Source organism: Trifolium pratense, linkage group LG5 (genome assembly GCF_020283565.1).
Source record: "Trifolium pratense cultivar HEN17-A07 linkage group LG5, ARS_RC_1.1, whole genome shotgun sequence".
In the NCBI taxonomy this organism is placed as follows: domain Eukaryota; kingdom Viridiplantae; phylum Streptophyta; class Magnoliopsida; order Fabales; family Fabaceae; genus Trifolium; species Trifolium pratense.
The window spans coordinates 11,042,601-11,061,795 of NC_060063.1; the positions used below are offsets into that span (position 1 = coordinate 11,042,601).

A 19,195-nucleotide genomic window follows, 5' to 3' on the forward strand; every position below is an offset into this window, starting at 1 on the left:
CTTGATCATAGTTTACTTATATTGCAATCGAACTTTAAATTATCGGACTTTCATTCCCCTAAAAACCAAAAAGTTAATAACAAAAATATAGATGAAGTAAAAGATTAATTACAAATTCCGGTCACTATTATAAACAAATTTGATTTTTTTTATACATTGAAAAAGTTGTGTATCTTATCTATATTATAAACCAAATACATCACTTTTCAATATAAAAAAAAAGAAAAATTTGTTTATAATAATTATTGGACGCAGTATTACTCATTCTTATGTGTTATTATTAGTTATTATTATATGCGATCCTTAATATAAGAGAAAAAAATATTTTTTAGATTTATTGAGAATCTAACGTATCCATGAATCTAAAAAATTAAATTTTTTCTTACATGCATAAGTATTACTATGTGTTAATAGAGGGTATCATTTATATTTTTTTTAAGCAACATTTATTATATGTTTCATTAATACTTCGTACATATGCGGAGTATATTTTCATTTTTTTTAACATAACTTAGTTTGTAGGACATTGCAAGTAATATATAAAGATTGAATGTTCGTATCTCGATATGAGAAATTATTCACCTTATAAGTTATAACGTGTAAAATTTTAGTCACAAAACTATATAACCAAAAAAATTTAGTCAAAAAAAATATAACCAAAAATATATATTTATTAGATTTCATTTCACTTAACTATTTTAACAATTATTATAATTAATAAAAGTGTTTTGATAATAAATTTCAAGATAGTAACTAATTATAAAGTTTAGGAAATCATACGTAGTAAAGTCATTTTAAAAAAAATTGTATAGTTAATAGTTTTAAAATATAAAAAATTATATTTTCATTGTAAATCTTACTCTTTTCATTTCTTTATAGTGTTTTTAGACACTAGTTAGTATTTAATCACTAATAACCATGTTTTAAAAACTGTGTGCAATCCAAAAAGAACTTTTTTTTTTATATTTTTCTATTTAAAAAACATTTTTTTATGAGAAAGGTGGTATTATTATAATAAATGAAAAAGAAAAGTGGAAATTCCACGCAAAAATTTGGGTGTTTGTTTTTTTGGTTTGGTCCAATGTCATGTGACATTGTGATGTGAGGCAGAATGGCACAAACGTGGAAAATTGGACAAAATTCATAATTGTTTATAAGCCTTTTTTTTTTATAACTAGTAATAGACGGTTCGTAACGTTACAACGATATTTTTTTAAGTTATAACTTGGTATTCAAAATTAGTTGCAGTTATAAATATTTAAATTGAAAGAAACAGTTACATAGAACATATTTATATACCAGTTATAATTTATTCCGTGTAAAATATTTTTTTTTAAAATTTTTATTAATAAAAACTTGTCTCACATATGATAATTATTTTGTATTTTTTATCGGGTGATAATTTATCCAGTATATGATAGTTAAAATTTATATATCAATTAGAATTTACCTTGTGTAAAATAGTTTTTTTTATTAGTAAGAACTTGTGTCACATATGATAATTATTTTGAATTTTTTATCGGTGATAATTTATCAAGTATATGATAGTTAAAATTTATAAATCAGTTGGAATTTAACTCGTGTAAAATAGTTTTTTTTTTTTAAAAAAATTATTAGTAAGAACTTGTGTCACATATGATAATTATTTTGAAGTTTTTATCGGTTATAATTTATCTAGTATATGATAGTTAAAATTTATATATCAGTTAGAATTTACCCCATGTAAAATAGTTTTTTTTTTTTTTGAAATTTTTATTAGTTAGAACTTGTCTCATGTATGATAATTATTTTGAAATTTTTATCGGTGATAATTTGTCTAGTAGTTAAAATTTATATATCAATTAAAATTTACCCCGTGTAAAATAGTTTTTTTGAAATTTTTATTAGTAAGAACTTGTCTCACGTAATGATAATTATTTTAAAATTTTTATCGATGATAATTTGTCCCATATATGATAGTTAAAATTTATATTAGTAAAATTTACATTAGTAAGAATGACCAATTTTTAAAAAATATTTTACATACCGGTTTTTTTACTGACTATATTTGTAAATAAAAAAATATTTTACATGTAATTTGAAAAAAAATTATGAAAGTTTTTTTGCTAACCGCGTGATCTTGATGTAATTTGTCTGTGATGAAGTTCTTCATGTTGTTGTTGTTTGTTAGATAAAAAAATTAAATTAAATTTTTCTGCAAAATACAGAGTAAACAGTCACTTTGGTCCCTGAAAGTGTCACTCGCTGTCAATTTAGTCCCTGAATTAAGGAAAAACTAAAAAAACTCCTTGAATGTTAATTTCGTTAGTCAGTTAGGTCCAAAAAATTAAATATCTGTTAAATGTGGTGATGTGGCATTACAACTAAAATATTTTATTAATTTATTGATTTTTTAATGTCCATTTGACTTTTATTTTATTTAACATTAATTTAAAAACATAAACATAATTTTCACCAAAAAAGAAAAACATTTTTTTTTACTTTACCAAAAAAGAAAAACAATAACATAATAAAAACATAATAAATTAAAAGAAATTCATATCCAACAATAATCAGAATTTATCACTAAAATTACTGTTAAAAAAAAAAATTATCACTAAAATTCATCATAAAAGATATCCTTACCCAACAACACAAAAGTATATAACAAAACCAAACCCATAACAATATTTCACCACCTCTTCCATAAGAACAAAACCAAATACAAAATCATATTTCTCAAAATCAACATCATAAAAAAATTCAGGAGAAAACGAGAGATTTTTTTTTAAAAAAAAAAACCCCAGATCTAGTGTTTTCACCTTGTTCTTTTTATTTTGAATTTTTGGGTTTATCAACAATATGTAAAAAGAAAAAAAAAAAAAAAAAAAAAACGATTTTGGCTTTAGCATCAATAATGTAGGACTCATGAATGTCTATGTTTACTGTACAAAAATTCTGGGTTTGTAGGAAAGGAATGAAAATGATTCGATTCTTTCTAGATCTGGTTTCTACTTTCTTGTTCTGGAATCTGATTTCTTTTCTAATAAGGATCTTGACAATTTATTGTTTCTTTGTTCATGCTTGCTGTTAGATGTTGGTGAGGTGTATATTTTTCCAGATATGTTGAAGAGGAAAGAGGTTAGAGATAGAATCAACTGAATCCAGCATACAGTTTCATTACTTCAAAACTTCAAAATAATGCAAAAAAGAGCTCATTACTCCCAATTATTTACTTCACTATGTGTGAAAATGTAATTGGGTCAAGATAAAGATTTTGCACCATCATCACATATAATGGATCGAAAATCATATCTAACAAGCATATAATGGTGATGAGTTCTAATGTGGGTATGAATTTATTTTAGTTTTTTTTTTTGAAGAATTTAATTTATTTTAGTTTGTTGTGTTTTATTATGTTTTTTGTTAATTAAAATAAAAGCCAAATGGACATTAAAAAATCAACAAATTATTAAAATATTGTACTCATGAAGCCACATCATCACATTTAACAGATGTTTAACATTTTGGACCTAACTGACTAACGGATTTAGCATTCAAGGAGTTTTTTTTAGTTTTCCTTAATTCAAGGACTAAATTGACAGCGAGTGACACTTTCAGGGACCAAAGTGACTGTTTACTCGCAAAACACAACATAATTAACCTATTAGAAAAAAAATGTAGTTAAACATGAGTAGAGAAAGAAAGAATGGAAACAAAGTAAGAAGATGTGAGGAAAGAGGAAATGAAATGAAATGAAAATTTGTGTAGAATATATAATAGAATTTTGAATAAGTAAAGAGAGTGAAAAAAAATTGAATTTGAAATTTGGTGTCATACATTGGGAATCAAAATTGGAAGAAGGAAAAAGAGTCAAAACCAATGATGTCACTGTCATATGGTTCATTTGTAACTTGAAGGGTTTTTTCATGTGGTTGGCTTAGATGACTTGGTTCAATCTCAATGATACATTTTCTTTTCACTCACAAAATACCATATGGCTTAGATGACTTTGTTAGTTGTATACTTTTAGTTTAGTTATCAAATTTTTGGACACCAATTGCTCTTACTTTGGACACATGGCAACATCTTAAGTAAGGACAATCAAAAGTTTTTCAGAACAATCAACTTTCTTATATAGATTAGATTAGATATTTTATAGGCCTTTTTTTAATTATAGTATAATTATACTTATAGTTTGCATAAAAAAAAAAGATACTACAAATATGTACTCTTAAAATAAATGTTAAATAATTCATAAGTAAAAATTTTGTATTGCAGTAAATAATTAAAAAATTGTATGTACAATTTTTAAGAAAAATGTTTTTATATTAAGTTCCTTAATATGTATATTAACGACACATATTAACATTTTAAAAAAATTATATTTGTTTTATCTCAAAATAAGTGCCGTTTTAATAAAATAAATTGTCTCAAAATAGGTGTCATATTTCTTTTAGTGAAACATTAGTTAAATTATTTAAACTTCATCCTCTATAAAAAAATATTAACAAGTTTGTGTATTTTATTTCGGTGTAGGGGATTGTGAACACAATCACTCCTCAAGACTTTCATGCGAAGACATATAGGCCATGTACTCCACCAAAATGGGAGTCGATTACAATTTAAAATGACAAAACAAAACTATTTCACAATTATTGTGAATTTGGTAAACAAATTTTCCCCCGAGCTCATACGTTTGATTGGGAGGATGCTCGCCAACAAAAGCACAAGTAAAACTATCATCCCACAGTGGATATGGTTTACACCTCATCAGGGAAGATAACTTATTATGACCAGTTCCACCATTGAGTATAACTAAAAATAGGTAAAAACCTTCATCCCACAACATATATGGTTTACGCTTCCTAAAAAACTGAAAACAAAGTATACCACCTCGAGACTCTCTAATTGGGGAAACAATACGCCACACTTGGAACGCATAAAAAGCTTAGTTACATTATATATATACACACACACACGTTGATTAAATATTCATCATATTGTCATCTATATAACTTAACGCAGGTTGTGTCGAACTCATGTCGACGAGGAGAAACGTCCTTACAACGGATGAGTGCTTAGGTACGGAGACGAATCTTAAAGTTTATAAAGGCAAGACTCAAACTCTCTTCGAGTTGAATATACGCTGACATGGAACACTCTATCGAGCTCCATCGTCATAGTACAATTAGACAGAACGCCCAGCTCGCGATGGGAGGTTCACGCTATGTGGCAGAGATCCTTAATTGTGATCCTTCCACCGTTCCCCGTTCAGAGTCCAACTATGGTCACTCGATAAAGTTCCCCACACTTTACGAGTAAAGCGTCAAAAGGGTGAACAACACCTGTCGACGACATATTGTTTTAGCGAGCACTAATGCAGAGTGTAGTCACAAACAAAATGCGCATATATTTGCGAACATACAAACAAAAACTACATTCACGAGGCTAATCGTCGAACATGAAAATTGCTTAAAGCATCGAGCATGCAAGACATTCAATTCGACACTACAAGATGAAAAATCATTTGTCAAGTATACAAAATAATTGATAAACATACGAGCTCAAAAGCCTAATTGAAATAAGCAACGCTTAAACGAACATAAGTGCCAAGTAAACTACACTTGACCATCGTTAGGAAAACAACTATAACCATCTGTTAGGTAAACTACAACTAACGAACTTAAATGTCGAGTAAAACTACATTTGATGAACATATAGTCAAGCTAACGCCTACGAGGATATAATTCTTAACTAGTTTGTTGGACATGAAAGGTATCATTTATACAATGATATAATTCTATAAAATTGTGTGTTCACCTTGCAACATGACAACACTTGTTAAATCAAGTTCCTCACCTCAATCTCAGTCGAGAACAACCTCAACAAAATCAATAAAGCACCTCGACCATGCTAGTCAAGTCAAGTTGGTAAATTTCCTTTTACTATATAGCGGTTTTAAAATTATCAAGCATTTTTTGCAGGCAAGGTTGTCAAACTTGCAAATCTACTCCGACTCATAAAGGGTCCGTACACTCGACTTGTAGACTTAATTGGTAAACTTGTACGAGTCTATGAAAAATAAAAACGACTAAAAAAAATGTAAGTGACACATATATGACACTTTTTTTTTTTTTACGAAACATATATGACACATTATATATATAAACTTGTAAATGACTTCAAACATTCAAAGCTCTAATAATACCATCACCAACATCACCAAAAAACGTCAATGAAGGATGGCAAATGTTAGAGAACACAATAAGAGACAAATGCCATCATGTCGTCAATGAAGGAGAAGATTCTTTGAACATTATCATCGTTGAAGAAGGAGACTATGAGAGTGAGAGTTCTTTAACGTTTTAAATTCTAAATGTGTATCTTCATATGCAATATAAAAAGGGTTTAAGGATCTTTTAAAAAAAATCAAGTTAAAAAAAAATCAAAAATAAAATAAAATTATAGACTTATGAAATTCTGGTATCACTGGAATGATGTTTGATTAGATGTTCCAACAATTACTTCAAGGATAATGTTGTTCTTAATGTTGGAACATCTCACGAAACATAAATAAAATCAACAAGTAAATAAACAACACAGAAAATTGTTAACCCAGTTCAACAAAACAGCCTACTCTGGGGGATACCAATTCAGGAAGGAAATCCACTAATAGTTATAGTTACCAAGACATCAACAAACCCTCAGTTTACGTCTTATAACCTAGGCACCACTCATGCAACTTCTATCTAGGAACTCCTAGACATGAGATCCCATCTCACTTCCACTCAACCAACACAGACAGTGTGGTTTATACAATGTTGAATATAATGTGGGGACAATCACCTAGACAATACTTTACTCTTGCTTAAAAGCTTATGAGTAAATCACACACAGTTAACTCCGTACTTCAAAGCTTAGGAGTAACCTTACAAACACACACAGAAACTCAGTTCTTAACTTGTGTTATAGAATTCACAAGAAAGAATCACAATTAACAAATACAGTCACTTAGACTAAATATGTAAAAACTCAAATGTATTTCCATTCGTTGCATTGATTTTGGTCTTGGTCCTCATATATATAGTGAGCTAGCACGCTCCACTTTCTTCAAGATAGATAGCACGCTCCTCCATTCATAAAGATAATCTGATCCATTTTCAATGATCATCAAAAGGTAGATCAAAACATTCCAAAAGTGTTTGAAGGACTTAGAAGATAAAACAAGTCATACAGTTGTTCCATTGAGTCTGACTTATTTTAAGGACATCTGATCAGATCAAATCTTTATCAAACGCGCTCCTATGTGGATTTCCATATATAGCATATGCTAATATTAAATGCGCGAGATTTCTTAGCAAACATCTTGTCGTACCTTCATGTTGAAACATTTGGTCCAACATCTTGCTTGTATCTTCATGTTGAAACATTTGATCCAACATCTTGCTTGTATATTTGTTTTAGCAAAATGAGACCAACTCACAAATATCCAACAACTTATAAATTCGTCATAGACTCAGGAGTCTATACGAGTATGTACGAGTCTATCTGAGTCTATATAAGTCTATCTAAAAATGATTTTATGTTGATTTCACTCGTTTTTGCTTCCTAAACTCGTAAACTCGTGAGTCTACAAGTCTACCCGCGAGTTTGACAACTATGTTTGCAGATACTCCCTTTATTTTGCATCATCAGCCATTTCCACGCTCAGATCCTAACCTCCATCTCAGATCATTTTTTCCATCAATCCACCAAAGTGAGTTTTATACCATGAGCTCGTTTAGATTAGCTTAATTTTGAGCTTATCAAACAACTTATGCAAATTTTTATGTATTATTATAAGTTTGTCAAGGTAGTTTATGATAAAATAATAACTTATAAAAATACAATTTTCACTAGTGTGAACTTATAAAATAGCATAAAACCTAATTTATATTGCATAAGTTGTTTATATAAGCTCAAAAATAAGTTAATCCAAGTAATCTAATCCTAATTTATCACACATTTAAATATAATCTGGACTCCTTAAATAGTGTTCGTAGCTACCAACTTATGTACACTTTTTTTTACACAACTTAGTTAGATTTTTTTTAAAGGCCCCCCAATTTTTCTTACAACAATACCCCTCATTAATTTTTTTTCTTTTCCGTAATACCCCTCTTTTGGGACAAAAACTGACGCACGTAGGTCCACATCAATGGAGGAACCCACACCATCGCCATCCAACAGACATGGCGGAATTGAGACTTCTGCCATTGACCAGAATGCTTTTTCGTTTTCCATGTCTCTGCATGCATGGTTGTTTGGAGACAACTTTATTTTTTTTACGTTTTCTGGTCAGAAATGACTTTTAAAAAAAAAAAATTAATAGGATCAATAACAAAATAATTATGATAAAAATTAAAATAATATACACTGTAAAATATATTTTATTACAATAGTACTGATAATAACACTAAAACTATATGTGTCCACCAGTGCCCCAACCGGGACGATGATGAGGACGAAGTACTCGTCCAAATAATTCCACATGCTCGTTGTCCTGTTTTAGATTAATTTCTTATGTCTCATCCACTCCAAGAAAATTTATAACTTGTGTAATTGGAAAGGCGTCTTGACCCAGAGCTGATGTCGAAGCTTGACCATAAGCACACATTGAATTTAAAAAGTCGTCCGATACACTGCTCCATGACCATCACGGTCAAGGCTAAGTTGCTCACATAAGAGAAAGATTCAACTACACAATCATATATCGAAAGGCTTGGAATGCAAAAAACAAGGCGATAGAATTGCGGAGTTAAGCCCAACGACTTTAAGGTGAGTTGATAATCTCCCGAAATAAAAATGGATGCAAGCATATGATGGAGGTATCTGATGGGGTCACAAGACAAGTAATCTAGCTGAGGCAATGAACTCAGTGTTTAAGGATATCAGCGGCCAACCCATCACAACTTTGGTCAAATCAATCTACTATAGGTGTGCGGGACTTTTTGCAAAATGAGGAAAGTAGTCAACAAATGTGTTAGCTTATGGTCAAGAGTATACAAAAGCATGTCAGGAAAGGATTTTAGATGCAGTGCGTAAGACTAACATACATATAGTCTGTTGGGTTTTTGTATGTTGGCTACATTTTGCAAAAACATATTTTAGCCAAGTGTTGAGACATATGTGCTAACCCCAAGTGTTGTGACAAATGCGGGTACACTTTGGAACAACACCTGTCTGTGTATCTGTGCGCGCCAGCTAGCGGGTTTTTAATTTCTACTCAATCTTTTGAAGATTTGATTGAAGAATTGTTTCAAGGTTTCTTACAGAGGAAGGCGCACGTGTTTAATGTGTTTCAGGAGGCAGCCAAACCCTAGTTATATTTTCTAAAGGAATTATATTTTTGGAAAATATATCTTCGTGTTTCAAAAATAGAACTATTATTTTCAAAAATATATCAGCTGCTGCCGCAATTCTAGAAGCCCTAATTTTGTCTTGAAGCTCAAGTCGTTCTACTACTATAAATACGAAGGCAAGCATATGGTTTCAAGCATCTAAAATCGTGTCTTACAAAGCGTGTGTTTTTAGGGATTTTAGAGTGTTAATTGTGAGCCTTTCTTGTGTCTCATTGATGCAAGCTTAGGACCTGAGTTTATTGAGTTGTAAGTGTGAACTTCTCCTAAGCTTTGAAGTACGAAGATTGTTCTATTGTGTTGTGTGATTTGCTCGCAAGCTTTTAAGCAAGAGTGAATCCTAGTTTCATAGGAGTGTGTCTCCACCTCTTGTAATCGTTGAAGTTTATAACAACGCTGTCTGTGTTGTTAAGGTGGGAATTGGGACGGGGTCTCATATCTAGGAGTTCCTAGGTAGAAGTGTCATTGAGTAGTGATTAAGTGAGAGGTTGTAAACGGGTGAGTTTAGCTTCGAAGTAATACTGCTGATAGTGGACTTCATTCCTGGATTGGTATCCCCCAGAGTAGGCTTTAGGCTGAACTGGGTTAACAACTCTTGTGTGTTATTTACTTTACTGTTTTTATTGTTTTATGTTAAGTGCTCTGTTTATAGACAAGTGTTGGCGCACCGGTACCAACATCTGTCTACAACAGACAAGTGTTGATACACCTTGATCAACACCTGTCCACTGTGTGCCAGGAATTTCAATTGGCATCAGAGCAGGCACCCTGTTCTGAATTTTAGGGTGAGCTCCAGGGAAACTTTTTCTGGCAAGGATGGACAAAGAAGGAGGGTTTGTTACCAGACCACCTCTTCTGGTTGGTGCTTCAAACTATGACTATTGGAAGTCCCGCATGATGGCCTTCCTAAAACAAATTGATAGCAAGACATGGAATGCAGTTCTGAGAGGGTGGACTCCACCTGTGAAGATGGACAAAGATGGTAAACCTACTCTTGAGTTGAAATCTGCTGAAGAATGGTCCAAAGAAGAGGATGAGCTTGCTCTTGCAAACTCAAAAGCATTATATGCACTATATAATGGTGTTGACAAGCACATATTCAGACTCATCAAAAAGTGTGTCTCTGCTAAGGAAGCTTGGACAATTCTTGAGACTGTTCATGAAGGTACCTCTAAAGTGAAGCTGTCAAAGCTACAACTCCTAACCACTAAGTTCGAGAATCTAAGAATGAATGATGATGAAACTATTCAGGATTTTCACATGACCATACTTGATTATGATAATCAATTTGATGCCTTGGGTGAAAAGATACCTGAAGAAAAGCTGGTAAGGAAAATGCTTAGGTCTTTACCTAAGAAGTTTGACATGAAAGTCACAGCTATAGAAGAAGCAAATGATATCACAGATATGAAGCTGGATGAACTGGTTGGTTCATTACAAACCTATGAGGTAGCTACAAATGAAAAGACGGATAAGAAAAACAAAAGCATTGCTTTTGTCTCAAATGCTGAGGAAGAAGATCAACAGAGTGACACAGAGTCTGAAAATAGCATCTCTGATGCAATGGTTCTTTTGGGAAAACAATTTAATAAGGTGCTAAAGAGAATGGACAAACGCTCAAAGACAGGTGCAGCTGACACTGGTCGCAACACTTACAGGAATCTCATAAAACCTGTAACAGATGAGAAATCAGCTCAAAATAAAGGTGTTCAATGTCATGAATGTGAGGGGTATGGTCACATTAGAAGTGAATGTGGAACCTTCCTGAAGAAACAGAAGAAGGGGTTAACTGTAACTTGGTCAGATGAAGATTCTGAAGGAGAAGCTGATACTGCAAAGGCTATACATGCGTTGACAAGTGTATGTACATCTGACACTGAATCATGTGAGGAAGAACTGACCTTTGATGAACTTGCTGAATCATATAAAAAACTGTGTCTGAAGAGTGAAGAAGTCTGCAGAGTCTCTGAAGAGCAAAAAGAAACAATTACTAAGTTGCAAACTGAGAAAACTGCCAATCTGTCAAGAATCTCTGAGTTTAGTACTAAATGTGAAGAAAGTTTAAAGATCATTGAGGAACAGAAGGCGATTATCATCAACTTAGAAGCAGACAAGGTCAAACAACTGACTGAGATAGCCCATCTGAATGAAGAGGTAACTGAATTAAACTCTCATCTTGAGAATTTAAAGAAGCATGTTCTTAGGCTATTCAAAGGAAGTGATCTAGATGAAATCCTAGAAACATTGCCTACTCCTAGTAGAGCCAAAACAGGCATTGGGTATGAATATAAAAATGTTAATAGGATTATGGATTACAACAAAGAAGGGAAATACATGCCTGAGATAAGTAAACAACCTTCTCCAAAAATGCATGACAGGATGTCGCCACACCTGACTCCTAGACAGCAGAGACAAGTGTTACCACATGTGGCACCATATCAGCAAAGATGGCAGAGACCTAGATTTATACCTAGACACAGAAGCAGGTACCACTCATGGAGATGTCATCACTGTGGAAGAAAGGGGCACATAAGGCCCTACTGCTACAAATTGTATGGGTATCCAAGTGAAATTCCTCAAGAGTCTGATCCATCCATTGCTAAAACAAGGATGGAATGGAAGCAAAAGGATGATACAACCAATATCAAGGAGTATACAGCTGAAAGCAGTGGGAAAAGTTTGATTGCCCATACGTCTCTCAGAGCCTCATCAAAAGAAGATTGGTACTTTGATAGTGGTTGTTCCAGACACATGACTGGTGTTGAAAAGTATTTAAAGGAGGTAAAATCCTATGCCACAAGTTTTGTGACATTTGGAGATGGAGCAAAGGGGGAAATTAAAGGTATTGGAAGACTGATTGACCATGGTCTGCCAAAACTTGAAAATGTTCTCCTTGTAAAAGGGCTGACTGCCAATGTAATCAGTATAAGCCAACTATGTGATCAAGGCATGAAAGTCAACTTTACAAAAAATGAATGTCTTGTCAGCAATAATGGAGGAGACATCCTTATGAGGGGTGTTAGATCAAAGGACAACTGCTACTTGTGGATCCCTCTTGAAGAAGCTAATGTATCTACATGTCTCTTAACTAAAAATGAAGAGGTTAAGCTGTGGCATCAAAAATTAGGACACCTTAACCTGAAGAGCATGAAGAGAGTCATATCTGAAGAAGCTATCAGAGGACTACCAAGTTTACAGATACAGGAAGACAACATCTGTGGTGAATGTCAGATTGGGAAGCAAACCAAAGTGTCGCACCAGAAGTTGCAACACTTGTCCACTTCTAGAGTTCTTGAGTTACACATATGGATCTGATGGGGCCCATACAAGTTGAGAGTCTTGGAGGTAAGAAATATGTTTTTGTTGTTGTTGATGACTTTTCTAGATATACTTGGGTCAATTTCATTAGGGAAAAATCTGAGACTTTTGAAGAATTCAAAAATCTTTGCCTACAACTTCAAAAAGAGAAAGATTGTGGTATTGTAAGAATCAGAAGTGACCATGGTAAGGAGTTTGAAAACTCTAAATTTGCTGAATTTTGTGCTGCTGAAGGGATAGCTCATGAATTCTCTTCACCAATTACACCTCAACAAAATGGTGTGGTTGAAAGGAAGAACAGAACTTTACAAGAATCTGCTAGAGTGATGTTGCATGCCAAAAATCTTCCTTACAAGTTCTGGGCTGAAGCCATGAATACAGCATGTTACATTCACAATAGAGTAACATTAAGAAAAGATAGAGAACCTAGGAGAAAATTGGATCCCAAAAGTGATGAGGGGATATTTTTAGGTTACTCAACCAACAGCAGAGCCTACAGAGTTTTTAACTCCAGAACAAGAACTATGATGGAATCAATCAATGTTGTTGTTGATGATAGTGATACAACAAGTGCAGATTCAGCTGAAGAGACAGATGTCATCACACCTGTCCCTACACTAGATGATGATCAAACTGAACCTGAACCTGATCAACATTCTGAATCTACTACAGAGGTTCCTAGACCAAACAAGGGACCATCTACTAAAACACAGAAGAATCATCCTTTGGAACTTGTCATTGGAAATCCAAATCAAGGAATTGCAACAAGAAGATCAAAAGAAGCAATCTCCAACTCATGCTTCATATCCAAGATTGAACCAAAGAATGTTAAAGAAGCTTTGACTGATGAATACTGGATCAATGCTATGCAGGAGGAACTAACTCAGTTCAAAAGAAGTGAGGTATGTGATCTAGTACCTAGACCAGATGGTATAAATGTTATTGGTACAAAGTGGGTCTACAAGAACAAAACTGATGAAAATGGTGATATTACTAGAAATAAAGCCAGACTTGTAGCACAAGGATACACCCAGATAGAAGGAGTAGATTTTGATGAGACTTTTGCTCAAGTTGCTCGCTTGGAGTCCATAAGATTGCTCTTGGCTGTGGCATGCATCTTAAAATTCAAGTTATATCAAATGGATGTAAAGAGTGCATTCCTAAATGGATATCTAAATGAAGAGGTATATGTTGAACAACCAAAAGGGTTTGTAGATCCAAGCTTTCCTAACCATGTCTACAAACTAAAGAAAGCTCTCTATGGATTAAAACAAGCCCCTAGAGCATGGTATGAAAGATTGACTGAGTTTCTTGTCAGCCTTGGATACAAGAAATGTGGCAATGATAAAACCTTGTTTGTAAGAGAAGAAAAAGGGAAGCTGATGATAGCTCAGATATATGTGGATGATATTGTATTTGGTGGAATGTCACGACAAATGGTGGAACATTTTGTGCATCAAATGCAATCTGAATTTGAAATGAGCCTTGTAGGAGAACTAACTTATTTTTTAGGTCTTCAAGTCAAACAAATGGAAGACACCATATTTATCTCTTAGGAAAAATATGCAAGAAACATTGTGAAGAAGTTTGGAATGGAAGGTGGTAGTCACAAAAGGACACCTGCACCTACACATTTGAAGCTTACCAAAGATGAGAAAGGGATTGATGTGGATCAAAGTCTCTACAGAAGTATGATTGGAAGCTTGCTATATCTCACAGCTAGCAGACCTGATATCATGTTTGCAGTAGGTGTTTGTGCTAGATATCAATCTGAACCCAAGATAAGTCATCTGACTCAAGTAAAGAGAATCTTCAAATATGTCAATGGAACATGTGGCTATGGAATTTTATACTCTCATGGTAATGACTCTACCTTAGTTGGCTATTGTGATGCAGATTGGGCAGGAAGTGCTGATGATAGAAAAAGCACCTCTGGTGCATGTTTCTTTTTGGGAAGCAATCTAGTATCTTGGTTTAGTAAGAAACAGAATAGTGTGTCTCTATCCACAGCTGAGGCAGAATATATAGCAGCTGGAAGTAGTTGCTCTCAATTATTATGGATGAGACAAATGTTGAAGGAGTATAGTATTGAGCAAGATGTCATGACACTTTACTGTGATAATCTGAGTGCTATAAATATTTCTAAAAATCCTATTCAGCACAGTAGGACTAAGCACATTGATATACGACATCATTTTATAAGAGAGCTTGTGGAAGAAAAAATTGTTACACTTGAACACATTTCATCTGAAGAACAATTAGCAGACATTTTTACGAAAGCATTAGATGCGAATCAATTTGAAAAATTAAGAGGCAAACTTGGAATTTGCCTTTTTGAAGACAAATAGCAGTTACAGCATGTAATGCGTGTAACCACCTCTCATCCGCCTCTTCACTTAAAGTTACACGCTAATCAAGGAAGTTTTTATTCAACTTCCCACAACCTCTATCAACCACAATCATTTCTACTCATCCACTATCTCTCTCACATTCAAGTTCTTTCCAACTTCCTCATCAACACTGCTCTAACCTCTACTGTCTTCAGAAAACTTTATTCAAAAATCATGTCTGATTCTACAAAATCCTCACCAACGAAGAATGATGGTGTTCCATCGCTACAACAAATGGTAATCAACACCATTCCACTCTCAAGTATACCACCTTTAAGTCCTGCGAAAAAGGTAAAGAAGGCTTCGAAGAAGGAGAAGACACCGCGTGTAAACGTCAACTCTTCATCTCCCTCGGCTTCAATTAAGAAAGCGAAGAAGAAGAGCAAGAAATCAAAATTTGAATCGAGGAGTACTTTTACAATGTCTGAGCTTCACGTTGATCCACTTCCATCGAGTGGTGCTGCAACGCCTGTCGCTGATCCTACAGTTGAGAATGCTGACGCATCTGGTAAGAATTCTCTTAATCAAAACCTTGATGTTCCAAATCCTGCTGAAACCCTAGGTTTAAAGGACCCTGCTATATCTGGAAATTTGGGGAAAAGTGTTCCTAACTCCCCTATTGCTGTTGATGCTAATATTGGTGCTTCTACTGAGACGAATAATGATGTTGCTGATGGGTCTCTCAAGAAAACTGGTCCTGAGACTCATGTTGCGCCAAGTGTTGCAACACATGGCGCTGCGCCAAATGTTGTGCCAGATGTTACCACATCTTTGGCACAGGAAAATATTGTGGACTATTCTGAGTCTGATGAGAGTCCCCAACCTAAGTCTGCTGATAAAGAGACTGCTGCTGATAAGGTTGTTAATGAAAATCCTGAAGTTATAATTGTCAATGAAACAACTGTTAGTGATAAGTCTATTCCTACATATTCTGAGGCTAGTGTGGCTAGGAGGACTAGAAGTAGGGCTGGTAAAGGTGTAAAAACTGCTAACACACCTGTCCAAACACCCAAACCATCTAGGGCTGGAAAAGATACTGGTAAAAAGCCCCTATATGGACCTCCAAAACCTGTGAGTAAGGCAGTTCCTAGAACTGAGACTAAGAAAAGGAAAGCCCCACCAACCAGTGACTCTGACTTTGAGCCAGAGACAGATGTTGCTGCATCTGGTAGCACATCTAGGAAGAGTATAGGAAGAAAGAAAGTTCCTCAATCTGTTCCCTATGCTCCCTTGGATAATGTTTCATTCCATCTGGAAAATGGGTCTGCTAGATGGAAATTTGTATATCATAGAAGGTTGGCTCTGGAAAGGAATCTAAAAGATGATATCCTTGAATGCCAAAGTGTTGTTGAAGCTCTTGAGTATGCAGGTTTGATGAAAACTGTTTGTGGATTGGACAAGTGCTATGACAGGCTTGTCAAAGAATTTTTGATTAATGTGGCAGACAACTGTAATGATCCAGCAAGTCCTGAATATAGGCAAGTCTTTGTTCGTGGGAAATGTGTAAAATTCTCACCAACTGTGATCAACCAACATTTGCAAAGAAGTTCTGATGAGGTGGCTGCTCTAAAAGTCACAGACAATGAGGTCTGCAAGGTCCTCACAGGTGGCAGGATAAAGGTATGGCCAAGCAAGGCTAAATTGGCTGCAACCTCTCTCTCTCTCTCTCTCTCCATTTTATGCTGTTTTGAATAGGATTGCTGCACACAATTGGGTGCCTACAACCCATTCAGGTGATGTGGCCAGAGGATTGGGAAAATTCATCTATGCTGTGGGTACTAAGGCAAAGTTTGATTATGGCTCCTATTTCTTTCATGAGACTTTAAGTCATGCTATGACCTATGCTGTTGAGAAGCCAGTAGCCCTTCCCACTCTGTTATGTAATATCATCCTTGAGCAACACCCAGATATTCTGAGAAGCACTGATGTTCCCTGTAAAAGGAAAGGGGTGTTGGCCATTGAGCAAAGGCTGCTTGAAGGGACAAATGTTGCAGCAGGTGTTGGCACATCTGTCCAGGCTGGTGTACTTTCAAGGAAGCAGATGATTGCAGATTTGACTGAGGCCAGCAGAGCACTTAAGGCCAGAAAATTGAAAATAGATCGTGTAATTGAGGCTCTCAAGGCTGAGGAAGCTGCTGAGATTGCTGAGGGTGAGCCTGCTGAACAAGAAGGAGTGGAAACTAGTGGCTCTGATGATGACACTGAGGATTTGAAGGAGGACTCTGATGAAAGTTCTTCTATATGATCTATGATGTTTTTCTTATGTTTTTCCTGATGTACTTTTGGTGTTTCTTTGTTGTTACTTTTATGGGCAAGGCCCTGGATTTCTAGCACCTGTGTGTGCATTATGGTCTGTAATATGTGCACTCTGATATTCTCTTGTCTGCTACTCTATGTTTTCCTATGCATGGTGTTTGTCTAAATTTTGGCTAAAAAGGGGGAGTAGTGTGTGTGTGACAAGTGTGTGGACAAATGTTCTCACATCTGGTGACTGTTTCTGTGCTGATGATCTATGCTCGTATTGAGGGGGAGTGTGAGTAATATGCATGTGTTGAGGGGAAGTAGTGAATAGTCTTTCTCTATCTGATGTTTGTATGCATGAATTCAGGGGGAGTGTGAGTGATAGTATCTCTTGATCGCCTGAATATGTTTGATGACAAGTGTTGTGCCAAGTGTTATGGCACCTGGCTAATGAGTCCACTATCCACTATGACTGAGAATTTATTTTTCTCAGATGATTATGGGAATTTATCTTTCCCCGTTGTTTCTATGATGAATGGATGAGCTTAAACTATTAGGAGTTTATTTCTCCTACTTCTTAGCATCTACTATGAGAGTTTATTTCTCCCTTGTGTTGTTCCATGAGGCTAGTTGTGTTTTTATTCCGTTGTTGCATTGCCTCTAATGCTACTTATCTCTCTTGGAAGTAGTTTTATTATGTGTTACTTTCTTTCCTAGTTGTGTGATCATGTTGACTCGAAGGAAAGGTAATACTGTATCTCTCTTAATACTGGTCTAATATTGTTTTAGCCAAAATTTGCCAAAGGGGGAGATTGTTGGGTTTTTGTATGTTGGCTACATTTTGCAAAAACATATTTTAGCCAAGTGTTGAGACATATGTGCTAACCCCAAGTGTTGTGACAAATGCGGGTACACTTTGGAACAACACCTGTCTGTGTATCTGTGCGCGCCAGCTAGCGGGTTTTTAATTTCTACTCAATCTTTTGAAGATTTGATTGAAGAATTGTTTCAAGGTTTCTTACAGAGGAAGGCGCACGTGTTTAATGTGTTTCAGGAGGCAGCCAAACCCTAGTTATATTTTCTAAAGGAATTATATTTTTGGAAAATATATCTTTGTGTTTCAAAAATAGAACTATTATTTTCAAAAATATATCAGCTGCTGCCGCAATTCTAGAAGCCCTAATTTTGTCTTGAAGCCCAAGTCGTTCTACTACTATAAATACGAAGGCAAGCATATGGTTTCAAGCATCTAAAATCGTGTCTTACAAAGCGTGTGTTTTTAGGGATTTTAGAGTGTTAATTGTGAGCCTTTCTTGTGTCTCATTGATGCAAGCTTAGGACCTGAGTTTATTGAGTTGTAAGTGTGAACTTCTCTTAAGCTTTGAAGTACGGAGATCGTTCTATTGTGTTGTGTGATTTGCTCGCAAGCTTTTAAGCAAGAGTGAATCCTAGTTTCATAGGAGTGTGTCTCCACCTCTTGTAATCGTTGAAGTTTATAACAACGCTGTCTGTGTTGTTAAGGTGGGAATTGGGACGGGGTCTCATATCTAGGAGTTCCTAGGTAGAAGTGTCATTGGGTAGTGATTAAGTGAGAGGTTGTAAACGGGTGAGTTTAGCTTCGAAGTAATACTGCTGATAGTGGACTTCATTCCTGGATTGGTATCCCCCAGAGTAGGCTTTAGGCTGAACTGGGTTAACAACTCTTGTGTGTTATTTACTTTACTGTTTTTATTGTTTTATGTTAAGTGCTCTGTTTCTAGACAAGTGTTGGCGCACCGGTACCAACATCTGTCTACAACAGACAAGTGTTGATACACCTTGATCAACACCTGTCCACTGTGTGCCAGGAATTTCATAGTCGGCCAT

At 34.8% G+C, this 19,195-nt stretch overlaps 1 protein-coding gene across 1 annotated transcript; it reads left to right on the plus strand.

Moving 5' to 3' along the window:
* Positions 1-15,262: 15,262 nt before the first annotated feature.
* Positions 15,263-17,333, plus strand: LOC123886038. Its single transcript, XM_045935374.1, has 6 exons — positions 15,263-15,691; positions 15,917-16,002; positions 16,360-16,457; positions 16,551-16,694; positions 16,822-17,022; positions 17,140-17,333. The coding sequence occupies exons 1-6, from the start codon at positions 15,263-15,265 to the stop codon at positions 17,331-17,333; spliced, it is 1,152 nt and encodes a 383-aa protein (XP_045791330.1).
* The last annotated feature ends 1,862 nt before the right edge of the window (positions 17,334-19,195 follow it).

What these genes read in the sequence shown, in the direction of transcription:
- LOC123886038 (XM_045935374.1), top strand. Translation starts at nt 15,263, where the DNA reads ATGTCTGATTCTACAAAATCCTCACCAACGAAGAATGATGGTGTTCCA. An exon ending in GGTCTGCAAGGTCCTCACAG is followed by an intron (nt 16,695 to 16,821) that starts GTGGCAGGATAA and finishes CAACCCATTCAG; the next exon opens with GTGATGTGGCCAGAGGATTG. An exon ending in GAGAAGCACTGATGTTCCCT is followed by an intron (nt 17,023 to 17,139) that starts GTAAAAGGAAAG and finishes AGATGATTGCAG; the next exon opens with ATTTGACTGAGGCCAGCAGA.